General features: G+C 58.5%; 1 protein-coding gene across 1 annotated transcript; it reads left to right on the top strand.

Moving 5' to 3' along the window:
• Window positions 1–430: 430 nt before the first annotated feature.
• EPHB3 (EPH receptor B3) lies at window positions 431–18,296 on the top strand (the record flags this gene model as incomplete). The annotated part of the gene is made up of 16 exons (XM_080696147.1): window positions 431–542; window positions 8,589–8,653; window positions 9,771–10,443; window positions 12,745–12,900; window positions 13,590–13,940; window positions 14,102–14,226; window positions 14,387–14,546; window positions 14,624–14,732; window positions 15,101–15,153; window positions 16,141–16,263; window positions 16,360–16,607; window positions 17,082–17,297; window positions 17,409–17,558; window positions 17,650–17,843; window positions 17,928–18,083; window positions 18,188–18,296. The coding sequence occupies 16 exons, from the start codon at window positions 431–433 to the stop codon at window positions 18,294–18,296; spliced, it is 3,000 nt and encodes a 999-aa protein (XP_080552273.1).
• Window positions 18,297–18,716: the final 420 nt, after the last annotated feature.

Genomic DNA, 18,716 nt, shown 5'->3' with positions numbered 1-18,716 from the left:
CCGCAGAAGTGAGTACGTGAGCGGAGCGGCCGGATCCCGGCTCGGACCCCGGACGGCGCGCGCACAGAGCCCGGCAGCGGAGTCGGGCCCGCCGCGAACTGCCGGAACACTGTGCTCCCCGAACCACCACCACCTTCGCCCTCCGCCTCCAGGAGCCCTCCCGCACCGAGCCGCCCAGCGCCCCGGATCCTCCTGGACCGGTCCGTCCAGATTCCCGCGGGACCAACCTGCTTGCACCCCCAGGATCGCTGCGCTCCGGCCCCCCCGGATCCCGGAGCCGCGCGCCGGGATCGCGCCCCCGCCGTGTCCGGATCTCCTGGGACCGTCCGCCAGTCCTCCCGGAGCTTGCTGAGCGGACCCACCCTCGAGTGCCCGAAGCCCCGCGGGCGCGGCCCGGCCGGCCCGGCTCGGCTCCCGGAGCGCCCCGGCCATGGCCCGAGCCCGCCGGCCGCCGCCGCCGCCGCCGCCCCGGCTCCCGCCGCTGCTCCCGCCGCTGCTGCTGCTGCCGCTGCTGCTGCCCGCCGGCTGCGGGGCGCTGGAAGGTGAGCGGCGTCGGGGGCGCCCGTGCGGCGCGGGGTCGTCGGGGCGCGGGCGGGAGGAGCGCGGCGGGAGCTGCCGAGCGCCTGTCGGGGAGGCTCCGCGCCCTGCCCGCCGCGGGGCTGGAGGATGGGGCGCGGAGGACGCCCCCAGAGCCGCCTCGGAGGCTGGAGCCGACTGGCCGACGGTCCACGGGTTAGGGGGTTGCTGGCAGCTCAACTCTGAAGGAGCATCCCCGAAAGTCACGGCCCCGCCGGAGGCATGTGGGAGTACTCTACACTCACGGCAAAGGAGCGGGCCCAAGGCACCTCCAGGAGGCGAGGAAGTGTGGGCGACCCAGCAGACGAGGCGGGGGCCGCGGGGCGGTGGTGGGTGGGGCTGGGGGAACGACGCTGGCCAGGCACCCGCCGGAGTTAACCGTGAGAGTGTGAGTGCGTGTGCACCCCGCTTTGTCAGGGGATGGCTGCGAGGGTGGAGGGGGGGCCTGTTATTGTTTATGGTTACACAGGAGATGCTGTGTGCGCGGGTGTCGCATCCTTCACCGCCGCTTCCCTTCGGCCTTCTAGCCGGACACTACTTGGGTTTCCATTGAACCCCGGAAGCAGCAGGGCTTGCCCAGGTACCGCCAAGGCTGGTGCCCTACTCATTAGCGGGTGGGAAAAAGCCGGCTTCCCGTAGATTTTCTGAAACCTGCCAAGACTGCCGTGGAGGGGGAGCTCCAACTTCAAAACGATTGTACTAGAATGAACAGCCCTAGTGTGGCCCTGGCAGGAGCTCACACACAGGCCACTTGACACCAGTCTCTGGGGGCCGGAGGCACCGAGGCAGGTCACAGACAATAGGGAGGCAGGCACATAAACTCCCTTTCAAAAAACGTGGAGGCATTAAATGAAGGGGGCTTCCTATGTAGAGGGAGAGACACCACAGAAATGGGGAGGAGAGTGTAATATAGGCAGTATTGTTTGGCATTTTTAAAGATTTATTCACTTTCTTGGTTTAGGAACAAAAATACAAATTCTGTGTTACTTGGTTCGTTTCTATATCCACAAAAGGTAAACTTAAAGGCTCGAAGGAAGAATCTTTAACACAGTTCAGAAAGAAGAAGTCATCGCCTTCTGGTGCTTTTGCATTTTCTTTAGGGAAAAAAATGTTCTTCAGTCTCCCACCCCCTTTTATCTCAGAGCCCACTGTGCTACAGATCGATTCACACGGGTAGACACCTGCAGATTCACACAGACACCAAGGTCTCGCCCACACCCGTGCACACTCACCCACATGTGTGTGATAGGATCGCAGGCGTGAGAAACCAGTGTGTGGCTTTGTTGTTGAATGCCTTAAGGGTGCGAGCCAGGGAGCTTGTTAGAGTTCCCAGGTCTGCCTTGGTCTAGGAGAGATGACATTGGCATGCTCACACATAGATGCACACTCATGAGCTGTGTGTCACCTGTGTGTGTCAGGTCCCAGGGCCCTTGTTGTGGGGTGTGGTGGATGCTGATGGGAGAATGGACTGGGGGGTGTGGTTTGGGTCATGAGCAAGGGCCACCCTAGGAGGCCTTTCTCCCTCCCTCTCCTGCTCCTTTCTTCCTCCTTTTCATCCCTCACAACCTCCCAGACCCACAGAGACAGGCCATAGCCAGGGGCTGGAACCCAAGCCTTCTAGGCCAAGAAGCTGGTGTGCTGGATCAGCTGTCAGAGCCCTGGAAGAGGGGGCACTGGACCATTGGCTCCCCACTGCTGCCTCTTCCCCCAGCAGTGAAGTGGGAGCCAGGCTTAGAGGCCCGGCCAGTGCGGGTACCCCTAGGAAGCAGCAGGGCCTGCGCTGTGGCTTTCCAGGGCTTCATTGTGCAATACTTCAGACCCCACCATCTGTATGTGTGAGAACTTAAGGAAAAAAGATGCAGTGTGCTGACCCCAGCCCTGACATTACACCTCCCACCCTCTGGAGTTCTCACCTTGAGATGACTTTAAAGGTAACCTCCAGGGGTGGTTGTGGGGGTTGAATGGTTACTAAGGGGAAAGTGCTTAGCATACCTTCTTTGTTATTCAAGGAGTAGCTGTTGTTGTTGTTATTATTACTGTTTTACCCTAGGGTCTGCCCCTTGGGGAGTTCGGGAAGTAGAACTGATAGCGCCCTTCCCTGCTATAGGGAGCTGAGTGGAAGGAATGGCAGAGGGGAGGCTGTTCTGGGGAGCACGCCCAAGGAGGGAGGTGGCTCAGTGGGCCCCTGTCTGTACCCCTGTCTGGGGCTTAAAGTGTGGGATGGGTCGACTCCCAGGGTCCTGGGCTCTGTGCAGAGGCAGGGCCATGTGGGTGCCTTAGCAAGAAAGGTCTTTTCAGTCACCTTCCCAGACTTTACAGGTGGAGGATCCAGCTCCCGCCCTCCAGCCTTCCACCTGGCGTTGACAGGAGCTGGTTTGCCTTGGCCTGGTCTGTGTGAAGGGTCATCATATTTAGGCCCAGTATCCCTGAGCTGTGGGTGCTATCCCTCAGGTACCCACTACTTAGATACCATCTGGCACCTGGGCCCTCTTCCTTCTCTGCACACTGGGGGCTTGCCAGAGTTGTACATCCAAGGATCTCATCAGTTTTCCATGTGGTAAGGCCAAGGCTTTTGTTTGTCTTCCTAATTGAGAGTTACCCCTCCCCTTGCCCGCTGGCTGGTGACCCTCCCCCACACTCACTGTCCAGGGATTTACCCACAGACACAAGGAAGCAAGTTATGTCTCCCAGTCTCCCCGCAGCAAGACCATTCTTCACCAGTGTCTGGGTGAGTGGGGTCTAGTAGAGAGGAGGCCAAGCATGGGGGCTGGGATGAGGGGTGGTGTCTAGACAACAAGGCCCTTACACCTGAGACAGGACAGTTAGGTCCCAGCTGGGAACAGACCCTTTTGTGAAAAGAAACAGTTGCAGGATTGTAAGAGGTGGCAGTAGCTCCCTCTCTCCAGCCATTGCATGAGCTGAGTAGTTTTGCAGTGGAGTCTGTCCCTGAGGGAAAGGCGCTGTGGCCCCCTCAGAGGCGCGGGAGTGACCACTCAGTCCCAGGAACACAAGGGGACGTGGCCCTGCTCGCTCCTTGTTTGAGTGGCCTCTAGTGCCCCTGCCCCATTACTGCTGTCATGAGCTAGTACTTTCAGAGCTGCGAGGAGGGGGTGCGGCAGGGATTTGGGGGAACCAGTTTGCTGTCACCGCCCTCTCTTTAGCCAGGTTGCCACCGTCGCCGCCACTCTGGCCTCAGTGGCTACCAGCTACAGCCAAGGCTGCCATGGGCAAGGCCTCTGCTACCGGCCTTCCACTAATTAAACAGCACGAAGAGGCTGAATCACCAGGCTGCATAGTTTGAAAATTGTAGCCCTGCCTGTTGTGCTGAGTCAAACTGGTTTGTCGGGATTGGGCAGGGGGGTGGGCAGGTACAGCTGGGCACCTGGTGGGGTGGGAGAGGCCCCTGACCCACGGGCTACCCTGGGGCCAGTTCTCCCGGGGCCTGTACCCAGCCTCTGGCTAGGCCCACTGGGACCAGCATCCCGAGCGGGAGGCCTCACGCCAGGAGGAGTGGCCCAGGTCTCCACTGGCGGGCCGCGCTGGGGCAGGGGCATGGGTGCACACTGAGGCATTTGGACTCCCTGCCCTGTGCTGCTTCTCCTTCTCCTCCCTCTCAGGTTGATTTAATGATAAATCCCCACAATCTGAGGGAAAAATGAAAAACAAAATGTGTTCTTGGTTCTGAGATGCACCCTCCCCACTGCCCCAGACTTGGGGGCCAGGGGCTGTGGCAGAGGAGGGCGGTGGCCCTGGTTGTCAGGTTCCCCATGACACATTTACACTCAGGTTTTCTGGCAGGGTCCCCTAGGACCCCCTTCCCTGGGCTGTTTACCCTGAGAGCACAGGCTGGTACATGTATGTACACATGGTGACAGGCGAGGACTGGCAGAGGAGCTGGCGGGAAGCTGGGAACCCGACCCCTCTGCTTGGTGGCTGAGGTAGGGACTCTGGGAGGGGCAGCTGAGGGGACACAGCTGAGGGGACACAGAGTCCTCCCTCTCTTCCCAGGCAGGGCTCCCGGGTGCTCCTCCCGGCCCAGACCCTGGAACTGCTGTTCCGCTGACCCACCTCTGGACCGTGACCTTTCCTGTCACCTCAAAGTTCCTGCTCTGGAGTTTAGGCTGGAAGCTTCTTGTGTCGGTCTCCAGTTTTATGTTTGTTTGTTTACTGGGTCTCATGGCGTTCTGGAGCGGGAGCTCTGAGTGGCTTGGGGCCTGGAGGTGCTGTTGGGCCTGGTATCAATGTTGTGTGGGCCTGGCCCTTCACTCGGGCAGGTGGCGGGCTCTCAGCTGTTGCCCGTACACCAGGAGGGCCCAGCATGGCCCTCATAGGCAGGCCTGCTGTCTCCTTATGCCAGGTCCTCAACTTGTATATGCAAGAGCCTTGCCCAGGGCTCTTGGGGCTTTATCCCTTCCCAAGGCTCAGGAGCCCTGAGACAGTGCCACAGCACTGCCTGGGAAGTGTCTTGTTGTTCGGCAGGGGCTATTCCTGGGGAGGCCGCACCCAGTCACACCCAGAATCATCTTCTTGCCCCTGCCCCACCCACAGCCCTGTGACCTGACTGACAGCTCCTGCCTGAGCCAGACAACAGGAAGCAGGGCTGGGGCGAGCTCCTTCCAGGTGCTGGTGACAGAGGCTGCCCCAGAACCTCAGCTTTGCAAGAGCGGTCTGCGAGGCTGCCTTGCCTGAGCAAGAGGCACAGTGGAGTTGGGGGCAGGATTGAGGTACAGCCTACTCTCCACTGTAGACATCCCAGACAGTGAACATACTTGCTGTGTGTGTGTGTGTGTGTGTGTGTGTGTGTGTGTGTGTGTGTGTGTATGTTCTATGTGCATGGAGGAAGTATCTCTGAGGCTTTACACAAACTCTAGGAATTGGTACTTATACCATGTGCCCGGGATCCTTTGGGGGCTGTGTCATGTTCCAGTGTCCTTGGGCGTGTAATTGTCACTTTCTTGTGACCGTGTAAGAGCATGACACCAGGTGTGAACAGGAACACTGGCATTTGTGTCTGTACTTTATGCTCAGGACCATGTAAAGTGTGCCTTGTGGCTGGCGATAGTGCAGTTGGGGGGTAAGGAGGATGCACCTCTGGGGTGGGCGTGCGTGCCCTCGGAAGGCTGTGAGAATACCTCTGCCCTGGGCCAGCATGTGTGAATGTCTGGGGAGGGCTAACCCATTTGTACCACATGCATCTGCATGTCTGAAAAAGATAACTGGCTGTGCGGAGCCCAGTGCCCGTGTGCCGGCGGCTGTGCTTGGTGTGTTTTTTATCTGCCATATGTGTTGACTTGTCACTCTTTAGCCCCAGTGGTGAGGAACAAGTCCAGCCACTGTGACCTGGGTGCTGTGTGCAACTGTGTGTTTGTGCATACAGCTGCTGCCACGTGGCTGCTCTCCACCACCCTGCGGAAACGGGAAAGGTTTACTCCTGAGCATCAAAGCCCCGGCTCCAGAAAGGCCCTGGCCCAGTGCCCCTTATCCTGGTGACTGGGGGGTAGTGTAGGCCCTATGCGTGAGGGTGGCCCTCCTCTTTCAAGGCCACCTGGTGGGGCAGAACAGAGTGGGCTGCAGCAGGCAGCTGGGAGAGGCCCGAGGTTGGCTACTTACGCTTTTGTCCTCAGCCCCTGCACCTCACATCCTCTGCCCCAGTGTGTGCACATATGCATGCACACGCACGTGTACATATCACACACACAGCAGAGAAAGGGTCTCTCCCCGATGCCTCAACAGATGAGCTCTGTGACCCCACATATCCCTGTGTCCATCTGTGGCTGGAGGCCTCGGACAGGCATGACAGGGGCCGAGGAGGACCTTGCTTTCCCTCCGTTGCTTGGGCAGGCTGGAGGGAACAGGCCCCTCCTCTCCCCCAGAGAAGTGGGGGAAATGAGAGCAGCCCACCCTCCCCCCACCCGGTGACCGGAGCCCTTCCTCAGGCACTCAGGACTCGAAATCCAAGTCCTCTCCTCATTAATGGGAAAAATGTGCCGAGATTGAGCGATGGCCAAGGCTGCGCGATGGCCAAGGGCCGATCCCCTCCCTCCCTCCCTCCCTCCCCCGTTCCCCAGAAATTAAACAGAAATGAAGAGCCTCCTCGCCTCCCTCCCTCCTGCGCCGCCTCTCCACCGTCCCCTCCCTCCCTTCCCTCCGCGGAGCCAGCGCAGGGCTTGTTTTAAACTGTGGAGGAATCTGGCTGGAGGGGGGAGGGGGCTGAATATTTGGGTTTAAACAGTTCCAGATGGGTTTGGCACAGGCTGAGCAGAAGGAAGTGAGGGAGAGGGAGGCGGGAGGCAGGCAAGGGAGCGGTGGGAGCCCTCTCCTGCTCAGGCGGGCGGGCAGCGGCGGGCAGACAAGCGGGCGGACTGGCTGGCTGGCTGGCTGGGGGAGGGGTGCGCTTGGCTCGGCTGCTCCCAGGGACAGGAATACTCCGGGCTGCCGGCTGGGGAAGAGGCCACTTGGCAACCTCGCTCTCAGTCTCTGTCTCCTTTGGGCCTCCCGGTCTCTCCATCCCACTGTCTTTTGTAGTGGCGGTTTCCACGGGCCTCCAGCTCTCCACCCTCATCTCGGCTAGGCCTCTGCTCTGGGCCTAGTCTCTGCTTCTCTGGAGGGCTCTCCTGCTGAACTGCTGTGTCTATCTCTGTCTGCCAGAGGGGCCTGTCAGGCTACTGAGAGAAAGGCCGGGATAGCTCACCATGCAGCAGGAGGACGGATGCAACCCTTCTTGGGGTGAATGGCTGCCTGTAGACCCTTGCTTCACACCAGGCCAGGGCCACAGCAGCCCTGTCCACCCACTGGTCCCCTCCACTGTCCTTGGCTGGACCCTGTGAAGTTGAGGTCTTTGTCCTGGGACATCTTCAGGTGTTCTACTGTTGATGTAGAGGCTGCCATAAGTTCCAGGGAAGCCCTGCCCCATTCCAGCCCAGAGTTGAGGGGAGAACTACTGGCCTTCCTCCCTGGCTCTAGGAAAGGAGCTGAGACCTCTTCCCTCCCTTTCCTGCTGGGTCTGATCTTGGGGTCATGCTGTCTTTCAGACAGTAGACCTTCCAGCCAGAGACCAGAACTAGGTTCCTAGGGGAGCAGTCTATATCAGCAACATTAATGGGCCCCTCCTATGACTGAGCAAGGGGAAAGATGAGAAGTCACAGCTCAGAGCACAGGATAGGTGGTCAAGCTCCTGGCCCTGCTGCAGAGGAAGCCAGCTACCCCCGACTGGGAGGTTCAGGGAAGGCTTCTTAGGGGAAGCAACAGCTCAGTCTGGACCCACAGTGCTCCAAGCATTCTCATTTGCAGAGGGGCAGATTGCAGTCTGAGTGCAAGGGGTCAGTTATAGATCTCGATTTGAATCGCCCTTCAACCCTCACCCGCCTCCTAGCAGTTTTGCCATAAGCAGTGTGTTTACTTTATCTGGGCATCAGTTATATATACCAACAGAGCCCTTTTTCAAGGACCGCAGGAAGCATAAGACTAGGAGCCGGTTGTGGGCCTTGGTGTCCTCACCCTCAAAGAGCATTCTTGCCCCATGGCCTGAAGGTGGCTGAGTGGGCGGGCGGCAGTGGCTGGGAGCTAGCGCTGGCCTGCTGCGACCCTCCCTTCCCTGCAGTGTGTGGGGCTGGGCTTTTGTGTTGGCCACTGGAGTCAGGGGAGGCCAGGGCCCAGGGTCTGGAGCACACAGCCCTTTGTTTCAGGATAAAGGCCCTGCTGGCCCCTTTGTGTGGAGATTAGCAGAGCCTGTAGGTGTATGAACCCGCCTCTGCTCCTGCCTCATTAACCCGGGCCTAGGGTCAGCAGCAGCCAGCCACCCCCAGCCTGACTGACCTGACATCTTTGGGGCTGTGACATCTCAGGGGGGAATGTAACAGGGTCTCCTCTAGAGTCAGAGAAGCCGGGGGACTTAGGGAATGAGGGAGTGGTGTCTGGTGGGGATGGGTCTCCTATGTCTTGACTTTGTGGATGACTTCTTTCTCTTCATCCTGAGATAAGCCCCTGACTTATGTCTTCTGTTTTTCCTCTAGAGACCCTCATGGACACAAAGTGGGTGACATCTGAATTGGCATGGACATCTCATCCAGAAAGCGGGGTATGACTTCCCCTGGTCTCTCTAGTGTTGGTTGCCGCGGGGCCACCCCCACCCTCCACTGCCCATGCTCATGCCTCTCCTCTCTGGGATGCTGCCTCTGCCCTCTCTGCCGCCCTCAGATCTGTGCATCCCTGCCCTCTTCACGTGTCAGCATGTTGGCCTCACAGTCTTTCTTTATGGGTGTCTGTGTCTCACTCTTCCACCTGCCTGTGCTGTCACCCATGTAAGCCATCTTTGTCCTGTTGCCCCTCGACGTGTCTTCAGCATGTCCCCATGCTTCCTCTCCCCACCTGGCAGCCCTTCTGTGTCCATCCTGACCATCCCCCTCCTTCCTGGGTCCCTGGGAAGAGTGCTGGCTAGGAACCAAAGACCTGGGCTCCAGATGTTAAGTTACTGTGTGACCCTGAGCAAGGTAGTTTACTTTGCTGGGCTATCATTTCTTGACTGTTAAATTTCTATAGTTCTAATGTATCTAAAATAGTTTAACTTCCCTAGATGGCCTTCATGGCTGGGCTAAGCCTTAGATCCTGGGGTATGGTGGTACTTGCAGGCCCTGGAGCCATCAGGCCCACCTGAGACTTGGGCAAGTCTCACTCTCCTGTGAGCCTTGACTTCCCTTCTCTAAAATGGGGACAAGAGATGCTCTTATAAAGACTAAATGTGGTAGAGGTGACAGCCAGACTTCATTGAATGCCTTATCCCTGTCAGGCACTGTTACAAGCCCATTACTCATTTTAGACTAATTTAATTCCTCACAGCCTTAATTCCAAACATCAACCCCATTTTACAGATGATGAAACTGAGGCCAAAAATAATATACAGCTAATACTCATATAATATTACTCTGCCCTATTCTAGTTTCTTTTTTACTTAAAGTGATTTATTCCATGCACGTCTTTACTATCCCCATTGCAGACAGGGGAAATGAGACACAGGGAAGTTAAGTGACTTACAGTCACATAGCAAGCACACACCTGGGACCTGACCATGCAGTCTGTGTGCTCGGCCACTCCCCAATGAAGCACCTCTGTGAAACAGATATAGCAGGTCTGGGTGTGCGGTAAACACTTGGCCCATGTTGGTGCTCACTCTATCTTTTTCACTTGGCCATGTGCAGTGGGAGGAGGTGAGCGGCTACGATGAGGCCATGAACCCCATCCGCACATATCAGGTGTGTAACGTGCGCCAATCCAGCCAGAACAACTGGCTCCGCACGGGCTTCATCTGGCGGCGGGACGTGCAGCGGGTCTACGTGGAGCTCAAGTTCACTGTGCGGGACTGCAACAGTATCCCCAACATCCCTGGCTCCTGCAAGGAGACCTTCAACCTCTTCTACTACGAGGCGGACAGTGATGTGGCTTCGGCCTCCTCCCCCTTCTGGATGGAGAACCCCTATGTGAAGGTGGACACCATTGCGCCCGATGAGAGCTTCTCCCGGCTGGATGCTGGGCGGGTCAACACCAAGGTGCGGAGCTTCGGGCCGCTTTCCAAGGCCGGCTTCTACTTGGCCTTCCAGGACCAGGGCGCCTGCATGTCGCTCATTTCCGTGCGTGCCTTCTACAAGAAGTGTGCATCCACCACTGCGGGCTTCGCACTCTTCCCTGAGACCCTCACGGGGGCTGAGCCCACCTCTCTGGTCATCGCTCCTGGCACCTGTATCGCTAACGCTGTGGAGGTGTCGGTGCCACTCAAGCTCTACTGCAATGGCGATGGGGAGTGGATGGTGCCCGTGGGCGCCTGCACCTGTGCCACTGGCCACGAGCCAGCTGCCAAGGAATCCCAGTGCCGCCGTGAGTAGGGGCTGGCTGAAGAAGGTGGGCAGGAGGGTCTGCTGTTTCCTAGCTGGGCTCTCTATCTGACTCTAAGGTCTGGCCTCAGGTGTGGTGGAGGGAGGAGAAGGGAAGAGTAGGTATCAGATATGGAGAGTATGGTGCAAGGAGGGAGATGGGAGAGAAAAGGAGGAGACCCAAGGATAAGAGAAGATAAGGGCTGGGGAGTAGCTCAGTGGTAGAGCACTTAGCCAGCATGCACGAGGCCCTGGTCTTTATTCCTAGCATTGCAAAAAAAGACAGGAGTAGGGGGAAATGAAATTAGAAACAGGAAAGAGACTTGGATAATCCTTGACAGGCAGGTACCTGGACAAGGCTTAGGCCGCCAGCGGAGAAGCCTGCTGTAGCCTGCCCCCAGTGTGTGCTTCAGCCTGGGAGCTCTGGATGGGCCCCAGAGCTGAGGGGACAGCGTGTTTTCTGCACATCCTTGGTCCTTGGTCCTTTTGCCTTAGGGGTCACCTGCTCCTTGAGAGGTAGTAAATAGAGCACAACAGTTCGGACCCAGTCCCTAAGTCCTGAGTCCCGGCCTCTGTCACTTTGCCACCTTTGCAACCTGGGCAAGACACTTAACTCTTTGAACCTTGGTTTTCTTGTCCAAAATCGGGACAGTAAAAAGAGTCCTTCCTAGATGGTGGTAAGGTGTACATGCTGCAGCCGCCATGCCCTTAGGACAGTGGCTGGCAGGTTAGGACACCAGCACCATGTAAGTGGTAGCCGCTGGTGTCAGAGCACTAGCAGGGGTGGAGGACAGGGATTGTCCAATCTCACAGGACCTTAAAGCACTAGGCTTCCCAGTTATAAAACCCATGGGCCTCTCCCATTTGATCCTTCCCACAACCTTGTCAGGTGGAATTCCTTTGATCTCTCTGGTATCTTCACCCATAAGAACGCTGAGCCTCAGAGCTGTTCTGTAGTCAAGGTCTCTGAGCTGCCTCATCCTCCTGGGAGCTGCCTCATCCAGGGCTGCAGCATGCATAACCAGGCCAAAGGCCCTTGTCTTCCTTTCCCTTTGCCTGATGCTCTTTTCAGGGTCCTGCAGCCATAGCCGGAGGCGTGGGAGATGCTCTTTCCACAGCCCTCTGTGTGAGGGGGCTGGGCACAGAGACCTGGCTGTGAGGCCCGGCTTGGGGTTGTCTTACCCAGCCCTGCTCCGGTCCTCTATGGGAACCTGCCCGAGAGACTTCCTTTTCCCAAGTGGAGAAAGGGGGTGGGGGTGATGAGCCTGACAGCCTGAAGAGGGGCTAACACTCTGCAGGTCCCTGGCAGGAAATGCATGATGGTTCCCATAGCAACCGGGCTGGCCTGGCCTCTGCCCCCTCCCCCACCAGCTCAAAGAGCTGGGATGGAATATCACCTTCCCAAGGGAGGGGTAAACCCCAGAGGAGGGCACAGCCCCAACTCTGAACATTGCATAGCCTGAGTGGCCCCCCTGCCAGAGGTTGTCATTTGGATAAGTTGACGATATACTTCCCTGTGTCCATTATCATGGATTATGCCCATTATCCTGACATAATGATTCCTAGTGTACCTTTTCCTTCTCAAAGTATTCCAATTTAAATATTAAATCATATGGTCACCCTCGGCATAGGAATCTACGGAGCCCATGTCCTGGGGAACTGACTGTAGATGACAGGAGGAGGCGGGGACAGGGATGTCAGGCCCAGGCTGTGGGCTCCCCTTGGGACAAGTCCCTCCTCGAGGCTTTGAGGCTCTGCACTGAGGCGACCCCAGCCTTCCTGCCTGCTTTCTTCCCTTCCTCAGCCCCACAGCTTCTGCCTTGCTCCTGCTGGGCGGGCAGGGTTATCTGGGAAGCCACTAGCAGTCCCTGCCTCCCAGCCAAGGTGTGGTGGCCTGGAGAGTCCTCAGTGATTCTCCCAGAGCTTCAGGGAGGGTGGGGCACCAGGGTGTTGAAGCCCGCTGGTGGTCTCTTCCTGTCCCCCTCCTCTTCCTCCTCCTCTCTCTCCGCCCTGCCTCAACAAGCCCAGGCTGTCCAGGTGATGGGCTGACGTCTTCGGCAGTGAGGCCCCGGGGTGGGGGCGAGGGGAGCGGGGCGGGAGGAATCCGCTGACGTGGGGTTTCCATGGGGCAAAGGGCCTTTTGTAGCCGCAGCCAGAGTTGGGCAATCCCGCATTGCCCCCACAGTCGAGGAGGTGGAAAGGCCAAGACCTAGGCTGGGGAAGGGCCAGGTTCTCACGGCGGTGTGGAGGCTGGGTGTCTTCGGGCAAGGGAGGTGAGCACCGGCCATCCTCTTCTTTCCCACAGCTTGTCCTCCTGGGAGCTACAAGGCCAAGCAGGGAGAGGGGCCCTGCCTCCCCTGCCCCCCAAACAGCCGCACCACCTCACCAGCTGCCAGCATCTGCACCTGCCACAATAACTTCTACCGCGCAGACTCGGACTCTGCAGACAGTGCCTGTACCAGTGAGTGAACTCTGCAGGTTCCTCTCCCAGGCAGCCTGGAAGGGCCTAAGAAGGCCCTGTAAATAGCCCCACCTTCCAGATGGGCAAACTGAGGCTCAGAGAGATTACATGCTGCAAGATGGCACAGACAGGAGGTGACCTCCCCGAGCCAGAAAGAATCAGGTCAGCTGGCTCATCCTTTCCACCAACACTTAACAAGTGTCAGCCAGCTCCTAGCCAGATGTGAGGACCTGGCCAGGGCCTACTAGTCCATGGCTCCTTCTTCTGTATAGAAGAGCTGCTCTTCCGGCCCAGGTCTAACCATGGAAGAGGCCTCGAATCCCAGGGCTGGTGTCTTGCTTCCTCCCTGCTCTGGCCTTTGGTATGCCAGACATTGTGCTGGGTGTGGGGGATGTAAAGAAGAGTAAATGAACTTACAAAGGAGCTCACAACTGTTGGGAAAAGCAGGTGTGAAGCAGAGAACTGTATCATGTGTAAATGCTGGGCTAGAAGATTGCCCAGGGATTGTGTTAGGGAGTGTGGAGGATGGGGAGAGGATGAATCAAGGAAAGCTGCCAGGAGGAGACACTGTAGGCTGAGTCTTAAAGCAGGAGTTTTCCCAGGCAAGGCAAGACACATGTCTAGGTACTCCGGCAGAGGGGTGGTCCTAGGGCCCCAGCTCACTGCCTTCTCTCTCTGTGTCCCCACAGCGGTGCCATCACCGCCCCGGGGTGTGATCTCCAATGTGAACGAGACCTCCCTGATCCTTGAGTGGAGCGAGCCCCGGGACCTCGGTGGCCGGGATGATCTCCTGTATAATGTCATCTGCAAGAAGTGCCGTGGGGGGCCCGGGGCCGGGGGAACCTCAGCTTGCTCACGCTGTGATGACAACGTGGAGTTTGTGCCTCGGCAGCTGGGCCTGACAGAGCGCCGGGTCCACATCAGCCATCTGCTGGCCCACACACGCTACACCTTTGAGGTGCAGGCGGTCAACGGGGTCTCAGGCAAGAGCCCGCTGCCACCCCGCTTTGCAGCTGTGAATATCACCACCAACCAGGCTGGTGAGGAGGGGACAGTGGAGGGGGCCTGGGCCGGCTTCCCCTGGGTGGAGCTGCAGTTCCCCGGTCCTGGGCCACGGGGCCTCCAGGGGTCCCATGGGAACTGAGTCTTTGGGTAAGCTGTGAGGGTGGAGAAGCCCGTGGTGAGCGCCTCTCCTCCCCAGCACCGTCCGAAGTGCCTACACTACACCTGCACAGCAGCTCGGGGAGCAGCCTGACCCTGTCCTGGGCGCCACCGGAGCGGCCCAATGGAGTTATCCTGGACTACGAGATGAAATACTTTGAGAAGGTCAGAGCCTCAGGAGGAGCCTGGGCGGAGCGGGGCCAGGTGTACCCCCAAGCAGCGTCAGGGGTCCTCGGGAGCAAAGTCCAGAGTGCCGAGGGGACTGCGGGGCGACCTGGGGGTGGACGGGCCAGTGGGCCTCAGGACCCCCTTCTCTGTGTTGCAGAGTGAAGGCATCGCCTCCACTGTGACCAGCCAGAAGAACTCCGTGCAGCTGGATGGACTGCGGCCTGATGCCCGCTATGTGGTCCAGGTCCGTGCCCGCACCGTAGCTGGCTATGGGCAGTACAGCCGCCCGGCTGAGTTTGAGACCACGAGTGAGAGAGGTACGTGGCCCCTGGTGCCTGTCCCTGCCCCGAGCCCTCCTCTCGGTCCCTCTGCTCACCGCCCCTGTGGTCTCCAGGCTCTGGTGCCCAGCAGCTCCAGGAGCAGCTTCCCCTCATCGTGGGCTCAGCCACCGCTGGTCTCGTCTTCGTGGTGGCTGTCGTGGTCATCGCTGTCGTCTGTCTCAGGTATTTCAGGCCCACGGTTCTCCTGTGGGCCGACTAGAGCTTCCCGTTTGCACTCCAGAGCCCTCCTGCCATACAGATGGGCCACCATCTCCCTCCCACCCAGAGCTACAGCCTTTCTGGGCCCAAGCTCTCCTTGCTGGAAAGGCCTGCTCAGTCCATCCACACCTCCCACCTGTCCTGTTCCCCCAGCCCAGGGACTGAGCCCTGAGCCCCTGCCCTGATACCCAAAGGTGGCCGTGATGCCAATTGTGGGATCAGGGCCCTGGCTCTCCCCAGTGTGCTCTCTACCCTGTCTGTGAGCCCAAGGGTGCCCAGAACAAAGGGAGCTATAGGACTTGTCTCAGGCCCGCCTCCACCTTGCCCTCCAGGAAGCAGCGGCACGGCTCTGATTCGGAGTACACGGAGAAGCTGCAGCAGTACAGTGAGTGCCCGTCCCTACCTCCCCTAGGCCACACAGGCTTCCGTGGAGCTGCCCCTTTTCCTGCTGTGACCTCCTTGCTTGTGAACATCCCTGGCTGCTCCCTCCTGCTTCCAGTTGGTCCATTTCTTGACCCCGACTTCATCCCAGGCACCCTGAGCTCCTCACGTGACCTCTCCCTCACTCCTGTTGGCCGAGAGTTGGATGTGAAGTGACCCCAGCCCCAAAGTCAGTCAGTGCTTTGGGAAAGATGAGATGCAGACACACACGCACACAGAGAGGCAGCAATTAGAGAACAATTAAGTGTTAAGCCAGGGGTTCCTGTTGTAAAGGGCAGTAGGAGTTTGGGGAAGAGGAAGGCTTCCTGGAGGAGGTGGTGGGAGAACTGGGTTCCAGAGGTGGGGAGAGCATTCCTGGCTGGAGGAGCCTCTGGAAGGAAGTGGGTGGGGTGGAGAGACTGCCTGGCTGTGGGGGTAGTGACAGCAGTTCAGGGAGTGTGGCCAGCCCTTGGAGGGTCCTGAAAGGCAGGCAGAGTTTGGACTTGACTCCACTGCAGATAATTGGGGAGGCTGTCAAGTTGCAGAGGGAAACAATGGATGCATTGTTTCAGGAAGATGCCAGGTAGCTTGGTGGGAAAAGTCCAGAGGCAGAGAGCCCAACTGGAAGGCTATTGCAATAGTCTGAGTGTTGAAGGTCTGGACAAGGTCAGGGCAGTGGGAACGAGGGAGGGATCAATCTGAGAGAAGTCTGGACATGATGAGAGATGAGGGAGGAGGACGACTAGAAGAATCCTAGGTGTCTACCTCTGTCGTCCCTAGGCGTTCTCACGCCTGGGGAGGAGGGCAGGCTTAGCAGGGAGGTTGCTAAGCTCCCATTGGGTACAGGAGTGGAGGGCAGGGTCCCTGGACCTGAGGTGGAGGCTTGAGGAGTTCCCTTCCCGTGCCTGGCCTCAAGATGTCACCCTCTCGTGCTCACCTCTTCTCCCTCCAGTTGCCCCTGGAATGAAGGTTTATATCGACCCTTTCACCTACGAGGACCCTAACGAGGCCGTGCGGGAGTTTGCCAAGGAAATCGACGTGTCCTGCGTCAAGATCGAGGAGGTGATTGGAGCTGGTGAGTCCCCCGAGGTGTGGTGGAAAGGAGAGGCTGAAGGGAGTGGTACAGGGTAAGTCCAGAAATAGCTTATGACATGTGCCCTGTGACCTGCAGGGGAGTTTGGAGAAGTGTGCCGCGGGCGGCTGAAACAGCCTGGCCGCCGAGAGGTGTTTGTGGCCATCAAGACGCTGAAGGTGGGCTACACGGAGAGGCAGCGACGGGACTTTCTAAGCGAGGCCTCCATCATGGGTCAGTTTGACCACCCCAACATAATCCGGCTTGAGGGCGTGGTCACCAAGAGCCGGCCAGTCATGATCCTCACTGAGTTCATGGAGAACTGCGCCCTGGACTCCTTCCTCCGGGTAAGAGCCAGCCCTGGAGAGCCAGTCCTTCAACCTCCCCCAGAGAGCTCTGTCAAGCTAATCATCTCTTCCCACAAGAGAGACCCTATGCAAAGTCTATTTAAAGTCTACAAAAATTAATTGAGGGGGCACGGTACAGGGAGTCGGCTGGGTCTTTAGAGCCAGAAAGATCAGAGTTTACATCCTGACTCTAGCCTCGCTGCCTGTGCGACGTCAGGCAAAGGTATTCAGCCTCTCTGTGTCTCAGCTGCCTTGATTGTGAAGTGGAAATGGCTAGAGCTCCTGGATCCCTTTGGGGATTAATTGGGCACATAGTAGGCACCTTGCTAGCATGTATACTCAGCACCTTCTAAATATAACTGCAAAATAGATGAGACCTGGTTTTTAAGGACTTGGAGGGGTAGGTGGGTGGACAGTCTGGCCACTGGCCAGGAGAAGCCCTCGGGCTCAACTGAGCCTGCTCATTGCCTCCAGCTCAACGACGGGCAGTTCACGGTCATCCAGCTGGTGGGCATGTTGCGGGGCATTGCTGCTGGCATGAAGTACCTGTCTGAAATGAACTATGTGCACCGAGACCTGGCTGCCCGCAACATCCTTGTCAACAGCAACCTGGTCTGCAAAGTCTCAGACTTCGGCCTCTCCCGCTTCCTGGAGGATGACCCCTCTGATCCCACCTACACTAGTTCCCTGGTACAGGAAGCAGCTGGGAGGGAACCTTGGGGTGGGGCGAATCCGGCAGGGGCTCAGGGCTGGGGGGCAGCCTCGAATCACAGGGTGAAGGGCGTGTGCCCCCCACACCAGGGCGGGAAGATCCCCATCCGCTGGACTGCCCCGGAGGCCATAGCCTATCGGAAGTTCACCTCTGCCAGTGATGTCTGGAGCTACGGAATTGTCATGTGGGAGGTCATGAGCTATGGAGAGCGACCCTACTGGGACATGAGCAACCAGGATGTGAGTGGGGCCTCGCCGGAGTGGCCGCTGGGTGGGGGCTGGCTAGGGGTGGAGCAGTGGCTCATGCTGGCTTTCTCTGCCCGCGGCCCAGGTCATCAATGCTGTGGAGCAGGATTACCGGCTGCCACCACCCATGGACTGCCCCACAGCACTGCACCAGCTCATGCTGGACTGCTGGGTGCGGGACCGGAACCTCAGGCCCAAGTTCTCCCAGATTGTCAACACCCTGGACAAGCTCATTCGCAACGCTGCCAGCCTCAAGGTCATCGCCAGTGCTCAGTCTGGGTCAGTACCTCCGCACCCATCAGGCCTGCTGCCCTTTCCCTGCATGCCCTGTGCTCAGGACTCACCTGCGCTCTTCTCCTGCAGCATGTCGCAGCCCCTTCTGGACCGCACGGTGCCCGATTACACAACCTTCACGACAGTGGGTGACTGGCTGGACGCCATCAAGATGGGGCGGTACAAGGAGAGCTTCGTCAGCGCGGGGTTCGCATCCTTTGACCTGGTGGCCCAGATGACTGCAGAGTAAGTGCACCTCCAATTGAGAAGAGCAGGGCAGAGGGCTCGGGGCTGGGCCCAAGGTGGTGGCAAGAGGGAAGGAACTGACCCTGTCCTCGTGCCGTCTGCAGAGACCTGCTCCGGATCGGTGTCACCCTGGCCGGCCACCAGAAGAAGATCCTTAGCAGTATCCAGGACATGCGGCTGCAGATGAACCAGACGCTGCCTGTGCAAGTCTGACACCCACCTCCTACTGGGGGTATCCCCCAGGGGCTGCGCAGGGACTCCAGCCAGCCAGCTGGACTTTTGGACTTTTGGGTGCCTGGCCTTAGGCTCTGGCCCAGAAGATGGAAGTCTGGGGAAGGCTCAAGCTAGGACTTCTCCAGGCCTGTGCTCCCTCCCCAGGAAGTGTGCCCCAAACCTCTTCATATTGAAGATGGATTAGGAGAGGGGGTGATGACCCCCTCCCCAGATGCCTCGGGGCCCAGGCCTTCCTGGTCTCCAGTGGGGGGTCCCCCACAACCTCAGACTTGGCTGTTCTTCAGGCTGGAGGTCCCGGCAGGGTCAGGTGGGGGTGAGACTGGGTTCCCCAGCGCCCAGCCCTGGCAGGGGTCTGCCCCCCACCAGGTAGCAGAGAGTAGTTCCTCCCTCAGGACTTGG

The sequence above is a fragment of the Muscardinus avellanarius genome (genome assembly GCF_963383645.1).
Source record: "Muscardinus avellanarius genome assembly, chromosome: 5".
Lineage (NCBI taxonomy): Eukaryota > Metazoa > Chordata > Mammalia > Rodentia > Gliridae > Muscardinus > Muscardinus avellanarius.
Note: the sequence above shows the minus strand (reverse complement) of the source record. Positions and strands in the feature narration are given on the sequence as shown.